The 20153-nt window shown below is 49.3% G+C and overlaps 7 protein-coding genes across 7 annotated transcripts; 6 read left to right on the top strand and 1 right to left on the bottom strand.

The window, feature by feature from the left end:
• Positions 1-144: 144 nt before the first annotated feature.
• Positions 145-989, top strand: A1O9_01849 (uncharacterized protein; the record flags this gene model as incomplete). Its single annotated transcript, XM_013411007.1, has 2 exons — positions 145-194; positions 290-989. 2 exons carry the CDS (start codon positions 145-147, stop codon positions 987-989), a joined length of 750 nt encoding a protein of 249 aa, XP_013266461.1.
• Positions 990-1646: 657 nt separating this feature from the next.
• On the top strand, positions 1647-2594 carry A1O9_01850 (alcohol dehydrogenase; the record flags this gene model as incomplete). Its single annotated transcript, XM_013411008.1, has 2 exons — positions 1647-1709; positions 1764-2594. The coding sequence occupies 2 exons, from the start codon at positions 1647-1649 to the stop codon at positions 2592-2594; spliced, it is 894 nt and encodes a 297-aa protein (XP_013266462.1).
• Positions 2595-4041: 1447 nt separating this feature from the next.
• Positions 4042-4723, top strand: A1O9_01851 (uncharacterized protein; the record flags this gene model as incomplete). The annotated part of the gene is made up of 3 exons (XM_013411009.1): positions 4042-4381; positions 4462-4563; positions 4614-4723. 3 exons carry the CDS (start codon positions 4042-4044, stop codon positions 4721-4723), a joined length of 552 nt encoding a protein of 183 aa, XP_013266463.1.
• Positions 4724-9714: 4991 nt separating this feature from the next.
• A1O9_01852 (uncharacterized protein) lies at positions 9715-11300 on the top strand (the record flags this gene model as incomplete). The annotated part of the gene is made up of 4 exons (XM_013411010.1): positions 9715-10211; positions 10265-10387; positions 10467-10521; positions 10569-11300. 4 exons carry the CDS (start codon positions 9715-9717, stop codon positions 11298-11300), a joined length of 1407 nt encoding a protein of 468 aa, XP_013266464.1.
• A 4015-nt stretch (positions 11301-15315) lies between these two features.
• A1O9_01853 (uncharacterized protein) lies at positions 15316-16270 on the top strand (the record flags this gene model as incomplete). Its single annotated transcript, XM_013411011.1, has 2 exons — positions 15316-15482; positions 15559-16270. 2 exons carry the CDS (start codon positions 15316-15318, stop codon positions 16268-16270), a joined length of 879 nt encoding a protein of 292 aa, XP_013266465.1.
• Positions 16271-17032: 762 nt separating this feature from the next.
• Positions 17033-18929, top strand: A1O9_01854 (uncharacterized protein; the record flags this gene model as incomplete). Its single annotated transcript, XM_013411012.1, has 7 exons — positions 17033-17261; positions 17332-17360; positions 17445-17654; positions 17718-18017; positions 18092-18421; positions 18477-18587; positions 18642-18929. 7 exons carry the CDS (start codon positions 17033-17035, stop codon positions 18927-18929), a joined length of 1497 nt encoding a protein of 498 aa, XP_013266466.1.
• Positions 18930-19117: 188 nt separating this feature from the next.
• A1O9_01855 (uncharacterized protein) lies at positions 19118-19323 on the bottom strand (the record flags this gene model as incomplete). The annotated part of the gene is made up of 1 exon (XM_013411013.1): positions 19118-19323. A coding segment is annotated over one exon (206 nt), but the record flags the coding sequence as incomplete, so codon positions are not given.
• Positions 19324-20153: the final 830 nt, after the last annotated feature.

Consider the following 20153-nt stretch of genomic DNA (forward strand, 5'->3'; position numbering starts at 1 on the left):
AACTCAACTTGACCAATACAACCGGTAAACTCTACTCCCTTCCTGCCTACCTAAGTACTCGATAGCAGCTACTGCAAACGCCTATCTGTCCATCGTCCGTCTGCAAGTTTTGGGACACCCACCTATCTTTCCGCAACCTTTCTCATGCCAACGATTACTCCTGTACCAACTCTGCCTTGGAACTACATTGCAAAGTTAGTGTGCATCGGCGATTCAGGCAAGTTTTGATCCCTGCGAGTTGTTGGCAATAGCCTGTTTCTAACGCTGGCGCAGGTACTGGAAAGTCTAGTTTAACCGTCCGGCTGTGCGAGGGACGTTTCTCTACCAGCCACGATGTTACCATCGGAGTAGAATTCGGCTCCAGAATAGTCCCAGTCGGTCCTCCCGCGAATGCTTCTCTGGGCATCGGCGTGCCGAATGGTCGTTCCAACGCTAGCCCCAATGGCGAACAGAAGAAAATGAAGCTTTCGTTATGGGACACAGCGGGTCAAGAAACATACAAGAGTATCACACGGAGCTATTTTCGCGGTGCCTCTGGAGCGCTGTTGGTCTTCGACATTACGAGGAGAAGTAGCTTTGAATCTGTTACTTCGTGGCTGAACGATCTAAGACAAATTGCGGAAGAGGGGATTGTGGTGATCCTGGTGGGCAATAAATCCGATCTTGCTGCGCAAAGCACCGATCTAGATGGTGGTAGCAAGCGTGCGGTAACTCGAGAAGAGGCAGAAGACTGGTGCAGGAGAGAAAACATTGTGAAATACGTCGAGACCAGCGCCAAAAGCGGCGAAGGAGTCGAGCTGGCTTTCCTTCAAGTCGCAGAAAGAATTTATCAGAATATCGAGGCTGGCAAATACGATTTGAATGATCGAAGAAGTGGTGTCAAGGGTTATGGAACTGGAACAGGACAGAAAGAAGGCAAAGCACCCAAAACCGTCAATCTCACCATGAACGACGCCGTCAAAAGCGGGCAAGGCAGAAATTGCTGCTAATTCGCAAGCCTGGGTCACGGTCAATGGCACGAGGAGAGGCATCCTGGTCTCCCGGCAAGGGCATTGATTGCATGACATGATGCCGGTATTGACAAGCGGACGGTTGCAGAGCAGAAAGCGCCAACTTTCCGTACACCGATTATCACGAGCGTCGACTGTCGGGCCGGTTCGTGGATGCATGTATTTCTCGGCCATGGCCCGCCCGCTCGCTATGGACCGTGAGCAGTGGATCTACCTGGATCCCGGCACGATGAGCTGGGCTATTGGGATTGTTGAAGTTCCACATTCTCGAGAATCGTGATAAACGCGATTGGAGACAGTTGCACGTCGTCAATTATTGTCGAGGGCTGTTTGTACGAGGTACACTACTTTGTAGTAGTGGAGATGCGCGAGCGCACAACTCCCAATCACCACGCCCTTTTGCATCGCCTGCAGGAACCGCCTTTGTTCTACAAGGTGCTGATTCCGTCCGAATATCCTTCGGAACTACCTGAGTAGCGCTACATAAACATCAGAGGAGGTCTCCTGTCTACTTTTATGAATGAAGCAAGCACCAACACTGGACCACTTATCACTAGCTTTCCAATAAGGGCTCTAAAGAATCAAGATAGACTTGTGTCGCTCAGGCCATCGCCACCTGTGACACCATTATCAACCATGTCGAAATTGGAAATCACCATCCCAGATTTAAAACTCCCGGACGGTAACAAGATACCATTTGTTAGCGACCATTTGCAAGACACGAAGCAATTTCGAACTGACTCGGTGCACTAGATTGGTTATGGGACAGGCACGGCGTGGTACAAGGCAGATGCCAACTCACCAAAAGACCAGAAGCTGATCGACGCGGCCAAGGTAGCCATCAGCACCGGATACACTCACCTAGACGGCGCCGAGATCTACAACACGGAAGAAGAGCTCGGCCAAGCGATCAAGGAAAGCGGGGTGGCGCGGGAGAAGCTGTTCGTGACAAGCAAAGTCATCGCCAACATTGAAGACATCCCCGGGGCCATCGACACGAGTCTGAAAAAGCTCGGCCTGGACTATGTCGACCTGTACCTAATCCACGAGCCGTTCTGGGCCAAGGGCGATGAGAGGGCACTTCAGCAGAAATGGGCGCAGATGGAAGAAGTTGCGGCCAGCGGCAAAGCGAAAAGCATCGGGGTCAGCAACTACCTCCAACCACACCTGGATGCCATCTTGAAGACAGCCAAAGTGCGGCCTGCAATCAACCAGATCGAGTTCCACCCATATCTCCAGCACGGAGACCTGCTCGCGTACCACCGCATCAAAGACATCAAAGTCTCGGCGTACGGGCCTCTCCTGCCCATGACCCAGGGAGCTGGCGGGCCTCTTGATCCGCTGCTTGAGTCTCTGGCGAAGAAGTACGCCGTCAGTCGGGGAGAGATTCTGTTGCGGTGGGTGATTGAGCAGGACGTCGTGGCCGTCACGACCAGCTCCAAGGAGCAGAGGCTGAGCGACTATCTACGAGTGTTTACGTTCAAGATGACGCCGAAGGAGGTCGAGGAGATTTCGGAGGTGGGCCGGTCTCATCATTTCAGGGGGAATTGGAACCGTATGTTTGAGAAGGGCGATAGATCGTGAAAGTCAAGGGAAGGGAATGCAAGGGATGAGATGTGGTTCTCCCCATAGTCGGGAGTATGAATAGTATGTAGTAGGTTACATGAGTTCGTCTATCTCTGGTGGCGGTATCAGAGAAGGGCCCGTGCTGTATGTGGCGACTCCCACACAACAGTCTACCAGCAGAAGGAGACGTACTGTCCCGATTTAGAAACAGAAAAACCTTTGACGGGCCGCTTTCTACTACTGCAGTGCAAAGCTAGTTTGATGGCCAGTCCTGAACGCTTGCTAGTGGTAGTGATGGTGGTAGTTGTCAGTTTAGGATCGATGCTACCCTCCTCCTTCTAGCCCGAGAGATGGCGTTGAAAGAGGATGTCGTCGGTGTGGATTGATAGCACCCGGGCAGCGAGTCATCTGGTCATCTTGAAAGGGAATCCAGGCTGTGGTCATCGCTTCCCCACACATTGAGCGGATTCACAAGGGCTAAAGGATGAGCCAGCAAGCATGGCATGCCCGGCTTGTGGAGATGGAGATGATCATGACGCAGCTGTGGCTTGTAGGGCACGTACTCGTACGATAGCTGTCTACCATAGGTACCTGGCGAGCGAGTGCCCTTCTCTCCTCGATCCCAATGCCAGGCATTACCTAAGTAACGTCGTCGAGCTTGTCGCTGGTGGCAGGGACCAACACCACCGATATTGTCAGCTGCAACCCGGGGTGTGTGCCTGTGTGCAAAGCTGGAGACCATCGGTTCGGTCAGGTCTGGTCAGGTCATGTCAGGCACAGCAGTAGCAAAGCCTGTGCTGCAGCTACACGAATGGGAGTTAATCGTGTCTCTCAGGTCGACGTTTTACTCGTTGGCTGCGTCGCCGCAACGGCAGCTGTCCAGGTCTCGATTGGTCTGTGCCCTGACTCCCTCGGTCTTTTCGCTCAGCTTCGGGTGCTGCGGCCGTCGGTCTTGGGAGCTTCGCCCGCAAATCCACCCACCGCCTTGATACCCACCTCGCCACCCCTCATCGAGGTCTTTGACATCGAGAAATGTACGACAATTCACTCGTTTTCCTCTCAGCTGCATATGATAGTCACTCGTCGTCAGGTACCCGTGCCGTGTCAGTGTGTGTGTCGTGCATTGTAGAAATCCATAAGAAGAACTCGTCGTCCCTCGCCCTTGGCAGGTGTGACCATCTGTAGATACATCTTGCACCTGCCTCGCCTTTTTCTTTTGACACAGTCACTTCTCACAATAGAAGGACCGAAGAAAGAGATCTCATCGTTCCTGCCTGTCGTTGCAGTTCCTCTTCCCTCACTTGGAGGCTTGACCTGGAGCTGTATCACCCACTCAATCCCCGCAGTAGAGACTCTACCTCACTGTCTGGGCAACTTAAACTACACCTAGTTACTTTGTGTTACAGCACTGCCACCACCACTTAGGTAGCACGACCATAGTTATCATCAAGATCCAACAGCAACCATGCAATTCTCCATACTTCTATCCACCGCCCTACTGCTCTGCGCCAATTCCGCCGTCAACGGCTTCCCACTGCTCGAAACACGGCAAACCATCACTCCACCAGCAAGATACTACCTCAACACGAAGGTCGTGAACGGAAATCATAAGGACACCGGCTCTAACAAAACGAACCTGTGGGTTTACTCACACCACACTGGTGCTGGTCTCGGTGATGCGGGCCTTTCTTCCAACAAGTCAGTCGCCTGGGAGGGCTATCTGAACGGCACTCAGCAGCTTTTCACCTATGAAAACAACCAGATAGGTCCCTGGCCTCTGGCCATTACCACTGGCCCTTATCAGCGTAAGGTCTCTCCCAAACTGGTGGACTCCCACTCGAGGTCTACCTTTTGACCAATGTTATTGACTTTTTGGCGCCGATAGAATGGAATCCTGCTACCATCAGCGTTGCAGACACTCCTTTGGATGGCTTCTTCTTCAACTCTTCTGGCCTTCAGTACAATTATAGCACCGCTGGATGGCTAGGTACGTCTTCCCCTCCCACACGACCGAGTTTGTGGCTGATCAGAATGCAGCATGTGATTGGTGGCACGGTGTCCCACAACTGTTCAACTTGAATGGCTATGCTTATGGACCCATTCCGAGCTCCTGTTCAAAGGTCCAACTCTTGCCCGTAGCGGTCTAAATGAATTGGCCCAAAAAACAACCCATTTCTTTTCAAGGCATAGAAATATCATTTTCTGATGCATAGCGTCATACCCAGACCAAGTCGTCTTGGGAGGTTTGAAATGGCTTTATCAAGCAACCACCTCTTTTTGGAGGTATAATATGTATCAACAGACAGTGCATTAAATGTCATGACTGTATGTCAAGATTTCCTTACATCCTGATTTCCCTTTGCATTGTGAACGTCCAAAGTATAGAATCAAAAATCAGATTGTGGGACCTTTTTTGCATCATGGCCAAGCGAATATGCTCTTCCTGGCACTGACCACATGATATGTCCATCCATCAATGAAGGCAGCTGCCTTTCGCACCCAACCCCGCTAATGAACAGTATTTTCTGGCAGGGTGTGAGAGTGTGGATAAGGGCTCGAGGGCGGTGGTGCCATACAATTGGATATTCCAGCTTGAATGGAATGAAATAGGTCACTAGTTAATACACTGTTGCATCAGCCGTTCTGTGAGATGTCCTCCACATCTCTATCCCCATCTTCGGCATGGAGGAGGCACAAGGCTGCGGTCCATTTGGCGGTACAATGACGCCAAAGGTGTCTTTCTCCGTCTTCCTGGCAGTTGCAATGCTTTGCCTACCCAGACCATGTTGTCTCTCGAACCGACTCGAATCGCCTCATCGGCAGGGTCACCGCCGAAGTCGCTATTAGGCGACGGTATGTGTTTTCAACCAAAAGCTGTGTCTTCGGCGGGTTCGGCGCCAACGCCAAGACTACGGCATACGCTTTTTGGTATATCTTTTGGCATTTCCTCTCGCCAGCGCGGTAGTGGCGGGATGTACCAGGCGGTATTTATGAACCCGTTGGATTGAGCAGGACGTGTGTTTTCGAGACTCGACAATCGAAGTTGACCCTCCGGTGCATGGCTAAAGTTATATATTGCAGCGGTCGCAAAAGGTGCGGGACATGTTCATGGATTTCACGAATGGCAGGGACAGGTTTAACTATGGTCTGGACTGTGATGATGGGATGGAAGAATAAAGACAGCATGTCAGGCTGACAAAAGCTCAAATTCTGTAACACAGGGGGGGGCATTGCTCCCTGCGAGGTCTCAGATGTTCATGAGCAGGGTCCCATAACTAACTGTTGCTGCATGGGGCTGACGCTTTCCCCGAGGTAGAAAGTCAAGCTGGGCATGTGGCTACAGTCGAAGAAATGTTCGAACAAAGGAGTCGGTGAGACTTCTAACTAGGCGGGTGTGGAGGAATGGCGGCGACTTGTATGAGCAAGGGAGGGTACACGTACTTGATGTGGTCCTCCTTTAAGACCCAGGAAAATCCAAACGCCGTAGCTGGGACTGATCACAGCAGTATGAAAGGTGTCATATCGAGGTTGGCCGATGATCCTGACTATGAGGAGGTACCTGTAAAGTGTCTCAAAAAGTCTTGTTGAGGAGTACATGCCATACCGGAGTTCGGCATGGCTGACGAAATAGTTCATTGATGTCCTTTGCGCTGGCAGGGACTCCTTTTTGGTCCGTTCGCTTCTGAATACCGGTATGCATGCAAGTGTGAAAGTATGCGAAGTACGGAGTGCATCACAAGAGGCGTCTGTTGTGGCTTCTTTTGGTGTGCCCACGTACCCACCTTTGCCGGCCCAACGTTGATGGCGCCATCCCTCGCAGTGGAATCTTAAAATCGCAATGACCCACGTTAGCTCCCTTCTGATGCAGTCGATATTTCGACAGACACATAACTTTCAGGCTATTCGTGGGCTGCATAAAAGAAGATATAGCAACATGGCTATCGTACTGCCGCAGCAACGAAAGGTATCCAGAGGCATCACCTCCCACCGAACCACTTGCAGGATTGTCTCACACAGCTTGAGCCATATACTAAGCATCTTCTTGCAATCTGCGCCAGGATATGAATATCTGGGCCAGAAGCAAAGTCGAGTTCATCGCCTGAAAACGGATGACACAGCAGCCCAATCCGTCTCACTTGGGCTTGCCTCATTGCATCCAAGTCCATAACCTCTGCCATGTATGGACCGAATTGGACACATGAGATTGAGGCAATGATGCTATATGGTGCGGCATGGATTGGCCAGAATGGTCTCAGAGTTGCACCCAAGGAGGTGTGCCTAATGGGCTCGTATCTTGTCAACTACGGAAATTCAAGTCTCCCATTTTTCAAGAAGGACTTCCGTGTGTCGTGGCTCATCGATCAGATGCTTTCATCTTGGAGATCTTGGCTGAATTAAAGGAAGCATGGGGATGGGGACGAGCCTGAATGCTGTAATTGCAGAATTTGCTGTTGGCTAATGAGATTTCTGTATCAGCCCTGCCAACCTCAAAGACGTACACGGCGAGGAGTCTGGGCGCTCGAGAACAGAGTGTCTTACAAGCTGTGAAACAAAGTATTTCCGGAGAGACTGTTGAACGTACCGCTCTCTGGCAAGCAGAGTGCTTATCGGCTCAAGCCCCGATTCGTTGTTCAAATCCTGCACGGCTGCTGGATCCGGCATTTGTCTATACAGAAAATCCTGCTGCTGGTTTGGTTGTGCAAAATGGAGGGGGCGAGGTACACCCTGATTCCTAGCGACACAGATCGATTGCTGACTGGAGAGACACCGATCAGGATCTAGAAATTCGGTGGGAACCGAAAATGAGGAGGTCTCAGATTGACGATGATCAGGTGCATAAAGCAAAGTGGCAATCTGCTTGGTCCTGGACAAGGTACCAGGCGGACAAGACCGATGGTTGGCTCGACTGGAGCCTGAACTTCATGTTTCGTTGGTTCAGACGTCGTACAAGGGGTTTTCTTGTAGTACCGAGAATCGTTGCCCAAATTCGTGGCTGGAAAGCCGGTAGTCAAGCGCTGTGAGTCCACATCCATCCACGTGGCATGCCTTGAATACTCACGCCTCCAGAAGTCCATGCTCTTGAACAACCTGAAGGGATACGGGCGCAAAGGCTATTCTCATAGATGTAGCCACCTAAACTATCAGGTACATACCGTGCGTTCGTTCCGAGAAATCTCATTGCTCCTGACAGGTAAACAGCAGAATATTAAAGGCAGCAGGCGAGCTGCGCAGTAATTCTGAGCTCAGAAAGCGCCTCTCAATGGGACTTGTAAATTCCAGTCCCTCCCGTCGGAAGGCAATTGAGAGGTCCAGCTAGTCAAATTCTGCAGGGCTTTCTGCAGGGCTTTCTGCAGGAGATGTGTAGGGATGGAGTTGACGATGATCAACTGGTAGTCAGTCGGGACGGCGCCTGGGTGCATGCATATCAGAAGGAAAAGCACAGTAGAACATCTGGGAGTCGTGCTCAGGAGTCGATCTGTACGTCAATTTCCCTGCCTCAAGCTGGAGGGAGGCTGACGCATGACCGGGATGAAGAATGCATGGGACGTAGGTCGAGGATCCAAGACTCAAGAGAAGTACAGGGATGAAGGATCGACATGTGATGACCAAGAGGAGTTTAGAGCATCACGTGATATAATAACTCTTGGCACTGGCGTGGCTTGTCGTTCCCCCTCCATTTCGAGGTTACGGACTGAACGTTCTGCCTCCTCGACAACAAACAATTTTTGTATGGGTGCGTCTGCAAAGCAAACATTCTGGACCATGGAAGGCTCGGTCCTTCTCATTTCGCAGATCCATGCATCAAGTTGAGTTGGATCATTCTTCTGCAGCGCTCGGGTCTGTCTCTGGATGCCTATGATCCCGTTTAAAAGCGCCCCGCCTTCAGGTCTCACAAACCACTATCCCCTGCTTGCAACGTGTCTCTAAGAATCATCGACTTGCAAGCAAACTACCTATGAGCAGAGGCCCCCCTGCAACCTTTGGCCGTGGACACAGCCGAGCAAATGAGAGCAATCTAGATGTGGCAGGCTACCCAACGCCTGATTGCTCTGATTTCGGGCCTGTTAGATCGCCCAGAGGGCCATCCATGATCCTAATGGAAACGATGAGAACGATCCCTGGCCATCTGGGAGATATGTTCAAGCTGCTGGGTATTATGTCGCGAGCCTTCCAGCAAAGTAGCCCCAGCATGGGAGATACACCGATTGGAAGCCAGGTCTCTCCTTACAGACTCTTGTACTCCAGGGCAAAAGTGGAATACGCCCTTTGAGTTCGCAGTCATCACTCGATCTGACTAACTGAACTTAGTTATGCCAGTGTCTTATTCATACGTACGATTTCCAGCAATCATCCAGGCGACCGAAACGGCGCGATCCGATGCCGACCTCGGGTCCCAGGTATCATGGGCGTGCTACTAGTATGGCAAGATGAAGGCAAATGGAACTTCAGAAAGGCGAGAGTGACCCACAAAAGTTTCTACAGCCTTGAATGCCCAAGTACAGCCACCTCTCTTAATTCCTATACCTCGTCCCTGATGCTTGTGGTTTTGGACACGATCCTCCCTGAACCTTGTTCTTACACCCAATCCGCTCTCCACTTTCCACTCGGTCTCAACTCGACTACTCCTCTTATCCAGGCCTGTGCTATTTGCCAACCTGACTTATCATTTCCCCACTCAACCTCGACCAATACGAGGGCATGTCTCTGTTCACCAGAGCTAAGCCCGCCATCTTCGACCTTTAACAACCGTTCTCCACGTTGAATATCAATCTGCCTTTTGCTGTAATTCAACTTTGCAGTTCTGTTTTCCACGATCGCTTTGGATTCGAAGTCTGATTTGATTCTTGACAAGACTTGTCTCAACTTCCTCTCTTTCCCTATTACTGGTGACTCTTTTCTCTTCGGTTCTAAATTGTACCTATCTGGCTCTGCCATCTCAGCACCACGTATTGTCTACAGACTCAATAGTGGAGGCAAGGATCAGTGAGATACATTTTTCAGCACCGATCGTGGGTGAACTTGTCATATTTCTTCTCCGTGACAGCTGTGACAGATTCAGACTCTGGACATTTACCTGGTGTGTATCCGGAAACACAGAGACTTGACTGGCTTTTGACTATATTCTGCGATTCTAGCCATGACTAGCTATGCAGCTCGTAACGCTGGCAATCCTAGTCAAGATTACAACCTGTTCTTTTCAAACCAGCACCTCGGCATCTCGCAGTATTCCAATGGGGACGGCCTGAACTATCTCTACGGCAATGGTCAGGTTCAATACCAGCCTGTTGGCTCACCATGTTCGTCGTATTCACCCGCCTACTTGCCAGGTCAAAGTACCCCATCATCTCCGCTATACATGCCTAACACACCAGTCCTTGCTCTCCAATACCAGAATTTGAGAGCACCCACTCTTCCTTCTCAGTCTCGGCCGCTTTCACGTCCATACTACGCTACCACCAGCTCGGGGGAGAGAAACGTGGGGGCGCAGCACCCTTGTTCGACTCATGAAGCGGCGACCATGGAGATGACAGAGGAACAACATTCTACGAATGCCGATACTAAGCTTTCAGAACCTATATTGCCTCCCTTGCCGGGTTTTCCCGATGTCCACGAGTTTGACGAGTTGATGAAAAGGTTTGGGCTCCAGGTACCCTACTATACTGGCAATTACTAACTCAAACGCACAGATACGTTGATGATCTCTCCCCCAAGAAGCAAGACAAAGCTTTGATACACGCGAGCAGAGCAGCAAACATCAAGTCAGTTCTCATAGACAAGAAAACAACGACCATTGAGTCTGCACAATTCCGGTGTGTTTTAACTGTTCTTTCGAACATGCTGCCCAAAAGTAGGATGCAGCAGCGGAGTAAGCGAGCTAACTGGTTGCAGATTTTGGGTCAAGAAGATGTTCACACTCCAGCCCAACGATCCCAGTCTACCAGAAGTAAGTCCAGTGGGTCAACTAGAGAGGTTACCACTGACGTTGCGTAGAAGCGAAAAAAGATCTGCCATGAAGGGAAACCTGTAGCTGTGCGTGAGAAGCTATTCAAAATCCTCACCAAAGCGCATAAGCAGTGTCAGCATGGTGGTCGAGACAAGACTTCTGCCCATGTCAGGCGTACATATTCATGGCAAGTCGACGGGTCAAGCAAATTTCCATTTCCACGACTGACAGGCTTGTTCAGGGTTCCAAAAGAGCTCATATCTCGATTTGTCAAACTATGTCCAACCTGCCAGGTGCGACGAGGGCCGAACCGAAACTCCCCCCCTGACTCTGAAAGAAGCCCAGAGGTGATGACAGAGGCCCAATCCCCAGACGTTCCTTCAGGGTCATCTTCGAGAAGGAACACTTCCACCCACAGACAGATCCCTAGCAGTGAGAACTTGTCATCGCAAGCTGGCTTCGCCACCAGTTCGACTTTCGAGCAGCAGAATCGGTGGATGACCCCGCTTCCTCCACAAGATGTTAGTATGAGCCGAACGAGCCATCTAACCCTCAATAACAACTTGAACTGCCATGAAGGCTACAGTATTATTCCACCTATGCCTATGAATTGCACCAACGCCACTCCGCCTGGCTTATCATTCTCATCTGTGAGCCCCTTTGTGAACGGTTCCACAGCAACTGCAGCTTTTACTACTGGCGCTTCTTACAAACCGTCTCGTGGGCATCTACCACCGGCTCATAACTATGGAGCCAAGCTAGAGCAAACATTCATGTGATTCATTCATCACGGAAGCCTCGTCACCATAGACTCCTATTCATTCTACGATTTTGTTTCCAGCACATATTTGGATACGGTGATGTGCACTGTGTTTCCCATTCTTCGTCCAAAATTAACCAGGGGACGATGTTACAGGCTGAAGAATTTTGGGAAGCCGCAATCGACAACCGTGCTTCTGCCGTCAATAATATTCTCAAAGTCCTCTCATTGGACCTTGCAAGGCTGCCGCAGCATATCTGGTGCCGTTTTCTAGGGCTGGGCGGGTCATCATGGGGCGTTATTTGTGAACAGATTTCTTTCAAAATCGTCAATCAGGGAGGAAAATTACGAAGATGGATTTTGCACGAGGTACGGATTGGAAAACTAAACAGATTACGACAGGAACGATACACTGCCTACCATGAAGGACCATGCATTTTCGGGGGTTGAAAAGCCAGAAGGTCTATGCGATGAGTCTTGCAGAGGGCTACTCAGGGCCTGAGCTTGAAGCCATTTGGACGAAAACTGCTTAAAGCAGTTTTCGGTTAATGTCATTGGATTCAAGCGAGGATAGGAAAGCGATTTCGGGGAGGGGAGCAAAGGAGAAGACGGTGCAAAATAGTCTGTACCAGAGATTGCTCGTGAAAAGAGCAACTAGTATCTCAAGGACATGTATCAGACAAGATAACCCCGGATGTCCGGCACCATCACGGGGCGCTTCATGGTAGTTACTCAACAGCAGAGAATTATCTGAAAGTGACTAATTCCTACCCCTTAAACTCTTCCATACGGCGTCTATCCCTCAGATTTGGCATTAAATTTTGGGTGTGCAAGCACAGGGGGCACTTTGCTGGAAGTCAATGGAACAGGCAGAGGACCGTCAGTCACCATTACAGGCAGAAACCCGGTGAGTTTGGGGACGAGGCTACTGTTATCAAGGGGTGTCAAATAAGGTCGATTTCGCGAGGTTCCGACAGTGTTACGAATCTGTCCAGAGTGACAATTGAAGCTATGATGAATGGGGTGAATACGAGGTTGCCATTTAGGACCAACTCAAAAAGAGCATGAGATACCATGTAAGTCTGGGCACCATGTAATGACCCAACCTAGTAATGACCCACGCGTTTTCTAGTCGCGTCTCCTGCTCCTCGTCTCCTACTACACCTTATCACTCAGCCTATTCATTTCTATATACGATATAATGGCATTAAATCGAGAGACTAGAATACTCCAAGCGATATCCGACTATCAAACTCGCCGATATACTAGTATCCGCGCTGCCGCGGCGGTAAATAACGTGGATCGAAAAAGCCTTGGCCGTCGACTACAGGGTAGCATTTCACGAGTAATTGCTCGTAAACCACAACAACTCCTTTCGAATCAATAGGAGTAGATGCTCGTACGATGGATACTAGACCTTAAGGTATAAGGACACCCTCCTAGCTTTACGTAAGTACGAGATCTCTGTTATGATCCGGGCTATAAATAGTTCTAACTAAGGTAGGGTTCCTTAATAGAGTAGATATAAGAGTATTTAACTAGGATAATAAAGGGAATATTTAATCGTCGGTGTCAGAGCGGATGCCATAGCCCCTAGCGATTAAGCTAAAAAGACGTGGAGTATCGACACGAAGTGTCGATATCTCTGGCAATCCACTATATATACGTACTCCTTGGCATCCCGTGACAGTCGGACTATATCCTAAATATAGGTATAGGATTCCTAACGAAGTTAACTACGAACCGTGCTATCTAGGTAAACGAGCGTGTATATATAATATTAATATCGTATCTATACGTCTATGCCTCCTTATTCCAATAGTCTATAGACTCATGGGCTATAATATTCCCTAATCCGGGTCCCTAGTTACGTGCGCTAGCCTCGCCTAGCCTCGTCGGCATACCTTCCTACAGACGTCCCCGGGAAGCCCCCCCAAGGGTGCCTGCACAAAGCGACCCATTCCTTGACCCTCGTAACAATAAGGCTTTTCGTCTACATTACCAGTACCCGTTTTACTAGGCACCGGGCAGCCATTAGCTGGGCTGCCGCTACTACGCATAAATGTCGCTGTAGTAGTAAATATGTGTCCCACGACTAGGCGCGTAGACTATAGATGCCCGAGGTGAATATTATGCCGCCCGTTCGCCCAACGTTCTTGCTTCGTCCTTCTTGCTTCCTGAATATTTCCCTTCCAGTCGCGGCCTCAGCCTTACTGACAAATCTTCAGAGTTGCCTAGCGGGGTGATTTAGGCTCATCGTAGCCGCACCCTAGATGATCCCTCTCGGCCTAATAGTCACGGCTTAAACCTTAGTATCTCTCTCTAGCCGCATCTCCTCTGTTCATCCCTTGCACGTCTGCCTTCCTCCCTCTATGACTCTCGTCCGAGTCCACCAGCAATGACCACCAAACGCTCTCTACCGATCGAGCAATACCAGGTCGGTGTAGTGTGCAAAGACAATCGGACTGCAGAGAGTCAAGAAGTTGATCGCCGCCTGCTCCTGTTGTCTTGCAGGGCACCAAGGGGCCTCTGAATGACAACAAGAAACAGCAGCACAGTTACGGACTCAGTCTAATTGTGGAGTTGGCGGATGGCTGCCCAGAAATCGGTTGGGAGATCACACACACCCTCCTGCCAGTGCTGTAGCATTGTCTCGCGGGGCCTCAATCTGGAACCCTATGGCCGGATATACGAGATTTCGAGAGCCGGAAAGTGCCATGTCTCGATGAAGGTCATGAAGGTAGTCCGAGTTGTATTCCAACTCTTGTAGAATCCTCGCATTTGACCCAATAGGTCTCAGTAGTGAAGCGATAAGACTACCAAACCCACTGAAGCTCAATCCCTTGTGAGGTGTCTCACCATAGAACGCCGAACACCAACTCCGTAAGTCAGGGAAATGGGGCAGAAAATATCTTCTATCGATTAGCGGCACTGATAAGCTACGCTTGTCTCTTTGTAGCCTTAATTATTTCGAGTGTCTATGCGCGCGAAGCAGCAATTGAAAACGTGTGTACGCCCAGAGCAACTGGAATCGGGGAATGTGTTGGCGCTCAATGACTTCTGAGTCCCAATGCTTACTACTTAAAACCAAGCGCTAAAGGCATAGCCTTCATACGCTGGACCGCTGAGGCCAGGGCTTCTGACCAAAGCAAGTTCGCAGCCGTCGAATGGCATTTCATGGCGAAAGGTTCACCGTTCGACGACCACTCTGAAAATATTAGTCGGTGTGGTATGTACTTCCTGTATGTAACGTAAAGGCTGCAGACAACGGTGGTAAGCCCCATACCAATGCTTAAGAGTATCCGGAAGGAAAGCAAACCCTCCTGTGAAAGCAAATCCTCCCTACGAAAGCAAACCCTCCCTGTGAAACCAATGCCCGACAGGTTCCGGTAGCAGCACCAGTAGTTTCCGTCATAACATGGGCCACAACACCAGCAGTTCCCTCAATGGCTGTCGCGGGCAGATTAGTCATTCCTCGAGTGACCTCGGCGGTCACATTACCGACGTCCTTCACAATATTGGCGGAGAATTCAGTAACTTCATCAGCAAACCCGGCGGTAGAGTCGACAATGTCTTTGATGGTCTGAAGAAGGTGCATTTCTGTCTGGAGGAAAGATGTTGATCACAAGCGGAAGGTAAGGCCCTAGGCTGAAGGAAACGAATTGACTTTACTTACAGGGCTATCTAATGAGTGAATTAGGCTAGTACCTTATAGTATAGTAGTTGCCGCGTGTAGTTGTCGCGTGTAGTTGCCGCGTGTAGTTGCCGCGTAATCCACGGCTGCTGTGGCCTGAGGACTTTACACTCTGCATCTCGCTCAAAGCGGCTTCCTTGCAGATCCCATTCCCCTGCACGGCTCGCCTGAACGGGATCCGTTGTTCAAGGATTATCTACCGAATTGAAACTTAACTGTAGCTCCATCTCCTCGGCGACATAAGAATAACAAAGTAATGCTTGTATGATGAAGTTTTGACCCTTGCAGTTATCGGGTTTTAGCGACCTCCAGTTTCTCCTTTATCTGCAAAGTACTCTTGATGGCAGCGCAGGCGACGCAAATCCTCGTTGAAGATGATGATGGTCTGGATTCAGCGTACGGTGGAGGTGACATCGCATCAGAGACAAATACTCTCCAGTCGAGCGTTAGAGAGTACATATACGCGAATGGCAGGAGGTATAACTCCTATCAAGCAGGAAAATATTGGTAAGTTTGTTCCAGACGACCTCCTTTTACGAGATCGACCGACTCGGACATTGTTACTAATACTTCGAATGTCAAGGGGCCCCAATGATGAGACGCATCAGGATTCTCTTGATATATCACACCATATTTTTCGCCTAGCACTCGACGGTGATCTCTTCATCTCTCCTATAGGATCTGAACCGCAACGAGTACTTGACTTAGGCACAGGCACTGGTATCTGGGCCATTCAGTTCGCTGATCAGCATCCTACGGCATCGGTGATCGGAAACGACCTCTCGCCAATCCAGCCTACCCTTATTCCCCCGAATCTTCAATTCGAAGTAGATGACTTTGAGCTCGAATGGACATATTCGAAGGAGAGCTTTGACTTTATTCATGCTCGCGCGCTGTATGGTAGCGTGTCTGATTATGGCGCACTCTATCAACGAGCGATGGATCATCTCAAACCGGGAGGCTGGTTTGAGGAGACCGAGGTAGGAGTTGTGCCTTACAGTGATGATGATACCATCAAAGGCACGACTTTAGAGAATTGGGGCGAATTAAGCCTTACTGCTGGAGATAAATTTGGGAGATCATTACGGATTGTGGACCACACCAAAGAACTCATGGAAGCGGCGGGTTTCATCAATGTGACCTACAAGAAGTTCAAATGGCCGCTGGGCCCCTGGGCCAAGGATCGCAAATTAAAAGAAATCGGCCTTTACAATCGAGTGAATTGGGAGGAGGGAATGGAGGGTTGGCTAATGTTTTTGTTCACGACGTATCATGGGGTAGGTTCTACACGATGATTCATGGTGTGGCCAGCGCACCCTAACATGGATCGTTGCTGACATTAGCACAGTGGACGTCTGACGAAGTTCGGGTCTATATCGCAAAAACTCGTCAACTTTTGCGATCCAAGCATGTTCATCCTTATCAGATGGTTTCATTCTGTTGCGGCCAAAAGCCACCAAGATCAGGGTAAACAAGCACTCCGGTTACACAGGCAGCGGCACGACACGCCGCTCCAGTCGAAATATGAGGGAGGGCTTCAGCACGGTGATGTGGATCGGATGATTAACTACTGTCGGTAAAGCTTGGGGAAATACTGGCAACCCGAACTCTCATCCAGTTGACTTCACGAATCTTGCATTAGCACTCGGCTTCCGCTGTTTAGGCAGTCCGTGCCATGCAATCTTGCTGCACATGAGCCATTAGAGATAATGCCAAGGCCATCCGTTATTCCTAAGCATATCCTTTTCTCGGGGATTCCCGCCCGTCGCCCCACCATCAACAGGGATATTTGGCTGAAGTTCACTCGGGGATGGGGAAGAGGCATCCCGCAATGTAGACTTCTGCAAAATTTGACCGTGACACACCTCGCGCGATGCATGCACCATTTCACATGTGCCCATTACCAATCGTGTCAACAGGGCTTCCATGACCGAGGATGCAACCCACAGATCAAAAGGGTCGGCATAACTACTGTAACTTAGAATATTTCCCCTTAACTAAACCCGCGTGTTTGAACTCCAGATATCAATTTTCTGACGGTAGATGAACTCGCAACCATGGACTATCTACCAATAAGCGCTACACGGCCTGCAGCTTCAATCTTGACCCTGGCATTCGCTTATGGCGTACTGTACCTCGCATTCCGCGTTATTTATCGCTTATTCTTGCATCCACTGTCAGCTTTTCCTGGCCCTCGCCTTGCCGGTGCTACGAGCCTCTGGAAAGCTTACTATCAATGCACAGATTCTTTCGCGCACCAGCTGATGAAACTGCATGAAATATATGGTATGAAGAAATCAATCGCCAGCATCATTATTACCCATGTATTCATAACACTACTCACCATTTGCACCAGGTCCTGTCGTTCGTATTCGTCCCAACGAGGTATGTCCCCTGACTAAGAGCCCCGTTTTCAAATCACCACTACCAATCTCCATAACAAGAGCCTCGATGTCTAATATAACCTAGCTCCACTTCAAAAGCACCGATGCTTTTTTTGACATCTATAACAATAAGAATCGATGGGACAAGGATGCTGCATTATACCACTCGTTCGGCGAAGATGAATCTTCATTCGGTTACATCTCCCATGTAGAGGCTAAAGAGCGCCGTGATGTGCTCTCCAGGATCTTCTCAGTCAAGGCGGTTGAAGAAGCTGAGCCTCTCATACGCCTAAAGGTACAATTATAGTATCCCTGCTATGTCGCCAAGTATTTGCTCTGATGTACTGAGTATTTCCAGGTGAACAACTTTTGCGCCGCGCTGGCCCGGCAGAATGCGGCTGGCAAACCTGCAGACCTTCTCTTTGCATTCCGCTGCGTGACGATGGATGTTATCACGTATCTCTGCTTTGGGCAATCAGGGAATGCGGTTGATGAACCAGATTTCCACGATCCGCTGATAGAGGCGATGCACAACTCTACTGCCCTAGTTCCTCTGTTTTTCCATTTCAAAATTATCAGGAAGCTTATAATGGGTATGCCACCAGAGATGGCAAAAAAGTCAGCACCGGAGACCGCAGGTCTCATCAACATGCAGCAGGTGCGTCTTCAATCCCCGCTTGGTATTTTGAACCCCTATTTCCAAGTATGATAATGCTTAAGCAAAGTCCCTAGCTCCTTAAGAAGCAAATTGATGGCCATGTGAACGACCCCGAAACTTTAGAAGCCCTCCCTCATAAGACAACAATCTACCATATTCTGCTCGATCCGAACTCCCATAAATCCCGAGGACCAGCTACCGCAAAATCGCTTTACGAGGAGAGCCAGGCCTTGATGTTTGGTGGTGGCGATACAACAGCAAATGTCGTCATGATTGGTGCTTTCTATCTGCTTAAACGTCCAGACCTCATAAAGAAGCTTAAGGACGAGTTAAAGGAGTATTGGCCGGAGCTCGGACCTGGGAGAGAGCCGAAACTCAGTATTTTGGAAGAAATGCCCTTTTTTGTGAATTCCGCCTTCGCTAAGTATTGTGGCCACAGAACACTAACTATAGGGACAGAACGCAGTGATAAAGGAATCTCTTCGCATTGGACCAGGCCTTCCGAGTGGACTGCCTCGAATTGTTCCTGCAGCAGGTGCGATAATTGATGGAAAGAAAGTCGCAGGAGGCGTGAGTATCCCTTGCAATTAAACCCTTCAAGATCTACCGCTTAGCAGAAATCAGACTGTCGTGAGCACTAGTGCATGGTTCGTGCACCACAACGCATCTATCTTTCCCGAGCCCGATGTTTTCAAGCCTGAGCGTTGGCAAAGCGAACAGGCAAAAGAATTAGAGAAGTACCTTGTTCCCTTCAGCAAGGGGACAAGAATGTGCCTGGGGTTCAACCTGGGTTGGGCTGAACTGCGTATGATCTTTGCACATACCTTTAGGAAGTTTGACTTGGAGTTGGCGGATGAAAGGTATGCACTTCTCATTCCCTATTCATTTCCCTTAAGTGGATTCATCTACTGAACAATCGTAGTCCACGGACGGAGCACTTGCCATGGCGAGATGTTTTTGGGCCAAATTTCCAAAAGCCAAACTTAATGGTTTGGATGAAGCCGGTTAAGGAATGATTCCAGGACAGATTGGGATTCCCAGTGATGCTCCTATTCCGAGAGAATAGGGGGGAGGGGGCATCACTAGGCACTATTGTCGTCGTGGGAGATCGAAAAACCTAGAGCTCTCCTGTGCACTTCTAATGAACGATTCTCTTTCCATAAAGGTCTACGATGCCTCGGAGCGCAATAGTCATGCTGTGCGTGTTTGGTCGATCGGCCAAATCGAGTCCTTGTTTGCCACACTTGACTTCGCTGGTCAGGAAGGGAAAATAGATATCTTCGCGTGTAGTGTAGTAGGATTTCTCGGTAGGCTCGATATTAAGTTTCCTCCGTTATATCTTTAGACTACTTAAATCTATATATGTGGTCCGGCTACGGACGTAGTCCATAGAAAGGGATCGCTTTAACCTAGAGGTCATTGTAACCTTCGATGAGGCCGCCAAATTCTTCTCGGCTACTAATATAGAGGTTCTCGGCCGACGGTATAATAAGAGGATATAGATGGAGGTGGACACGAGCCTTAGATTAGCCTCGTAAGAGTAAATAAAAATTTTCGAATCGCGCATCATCGAATAATAAGTTATTCGGCACCGGCTAACTTAGAACGAGAAGTTTCTCCGAGAGTATCTTATCTTTATTAATAAGCCCCGCCTTCGATGGCCGCATAAAACTCCCTTTCGTCTCTAACACTACCGAATAGTTTATACCTCGGTATACGGAATACTTCTTATCTCTTAAAACTATGCTCTCTATACTATCTCCTAATTATAATGGCCTCCGACTAAGAGTATCGGACGACCGCAATCTTTTCGGTAGTGGTAAACTTACGTCGTCCGCCTCGTTAAAGGGCTCGTTATAATGGGAGATACGATAGCTACTTCTCGATAGAGGGAAAGGTCTCGGTAGGTTCTAAGCGTGATCTCTTCGCTAGTTGGGCGTTAGTTTTAGGGGGATCGAGGGATCTCGCTTTTCGCTTTAAAGTATTAACCTAAGACAACTCGTATTAGGAACGAGATGAGCGAGATCTTCTAGAGTCTTTCTAAGGGTTCTCTATCTAACTATATATACTAAAGTAATATCGACTCGAAGCGTAAGGAGCTATAAGAGCTCCGGATGCTTTCCGTATACGATATAC

The sequence above is a fragment of the Exophiala aquamarina genome (genome assembly GCF_000709125.1).
Source record: "Exophiala aquamarina CBS 119918 chromosome Unknown aczIA-supercont1.1, whole genome shotgun sequence".
Taxonomy (NCBI): Eukaryota; Fungi; Ascomycota; class Eurotiomycetes; order Chaetothyriales; family Herpotrichiellaceae; genus Exophiala; species Exophiala aquamarina.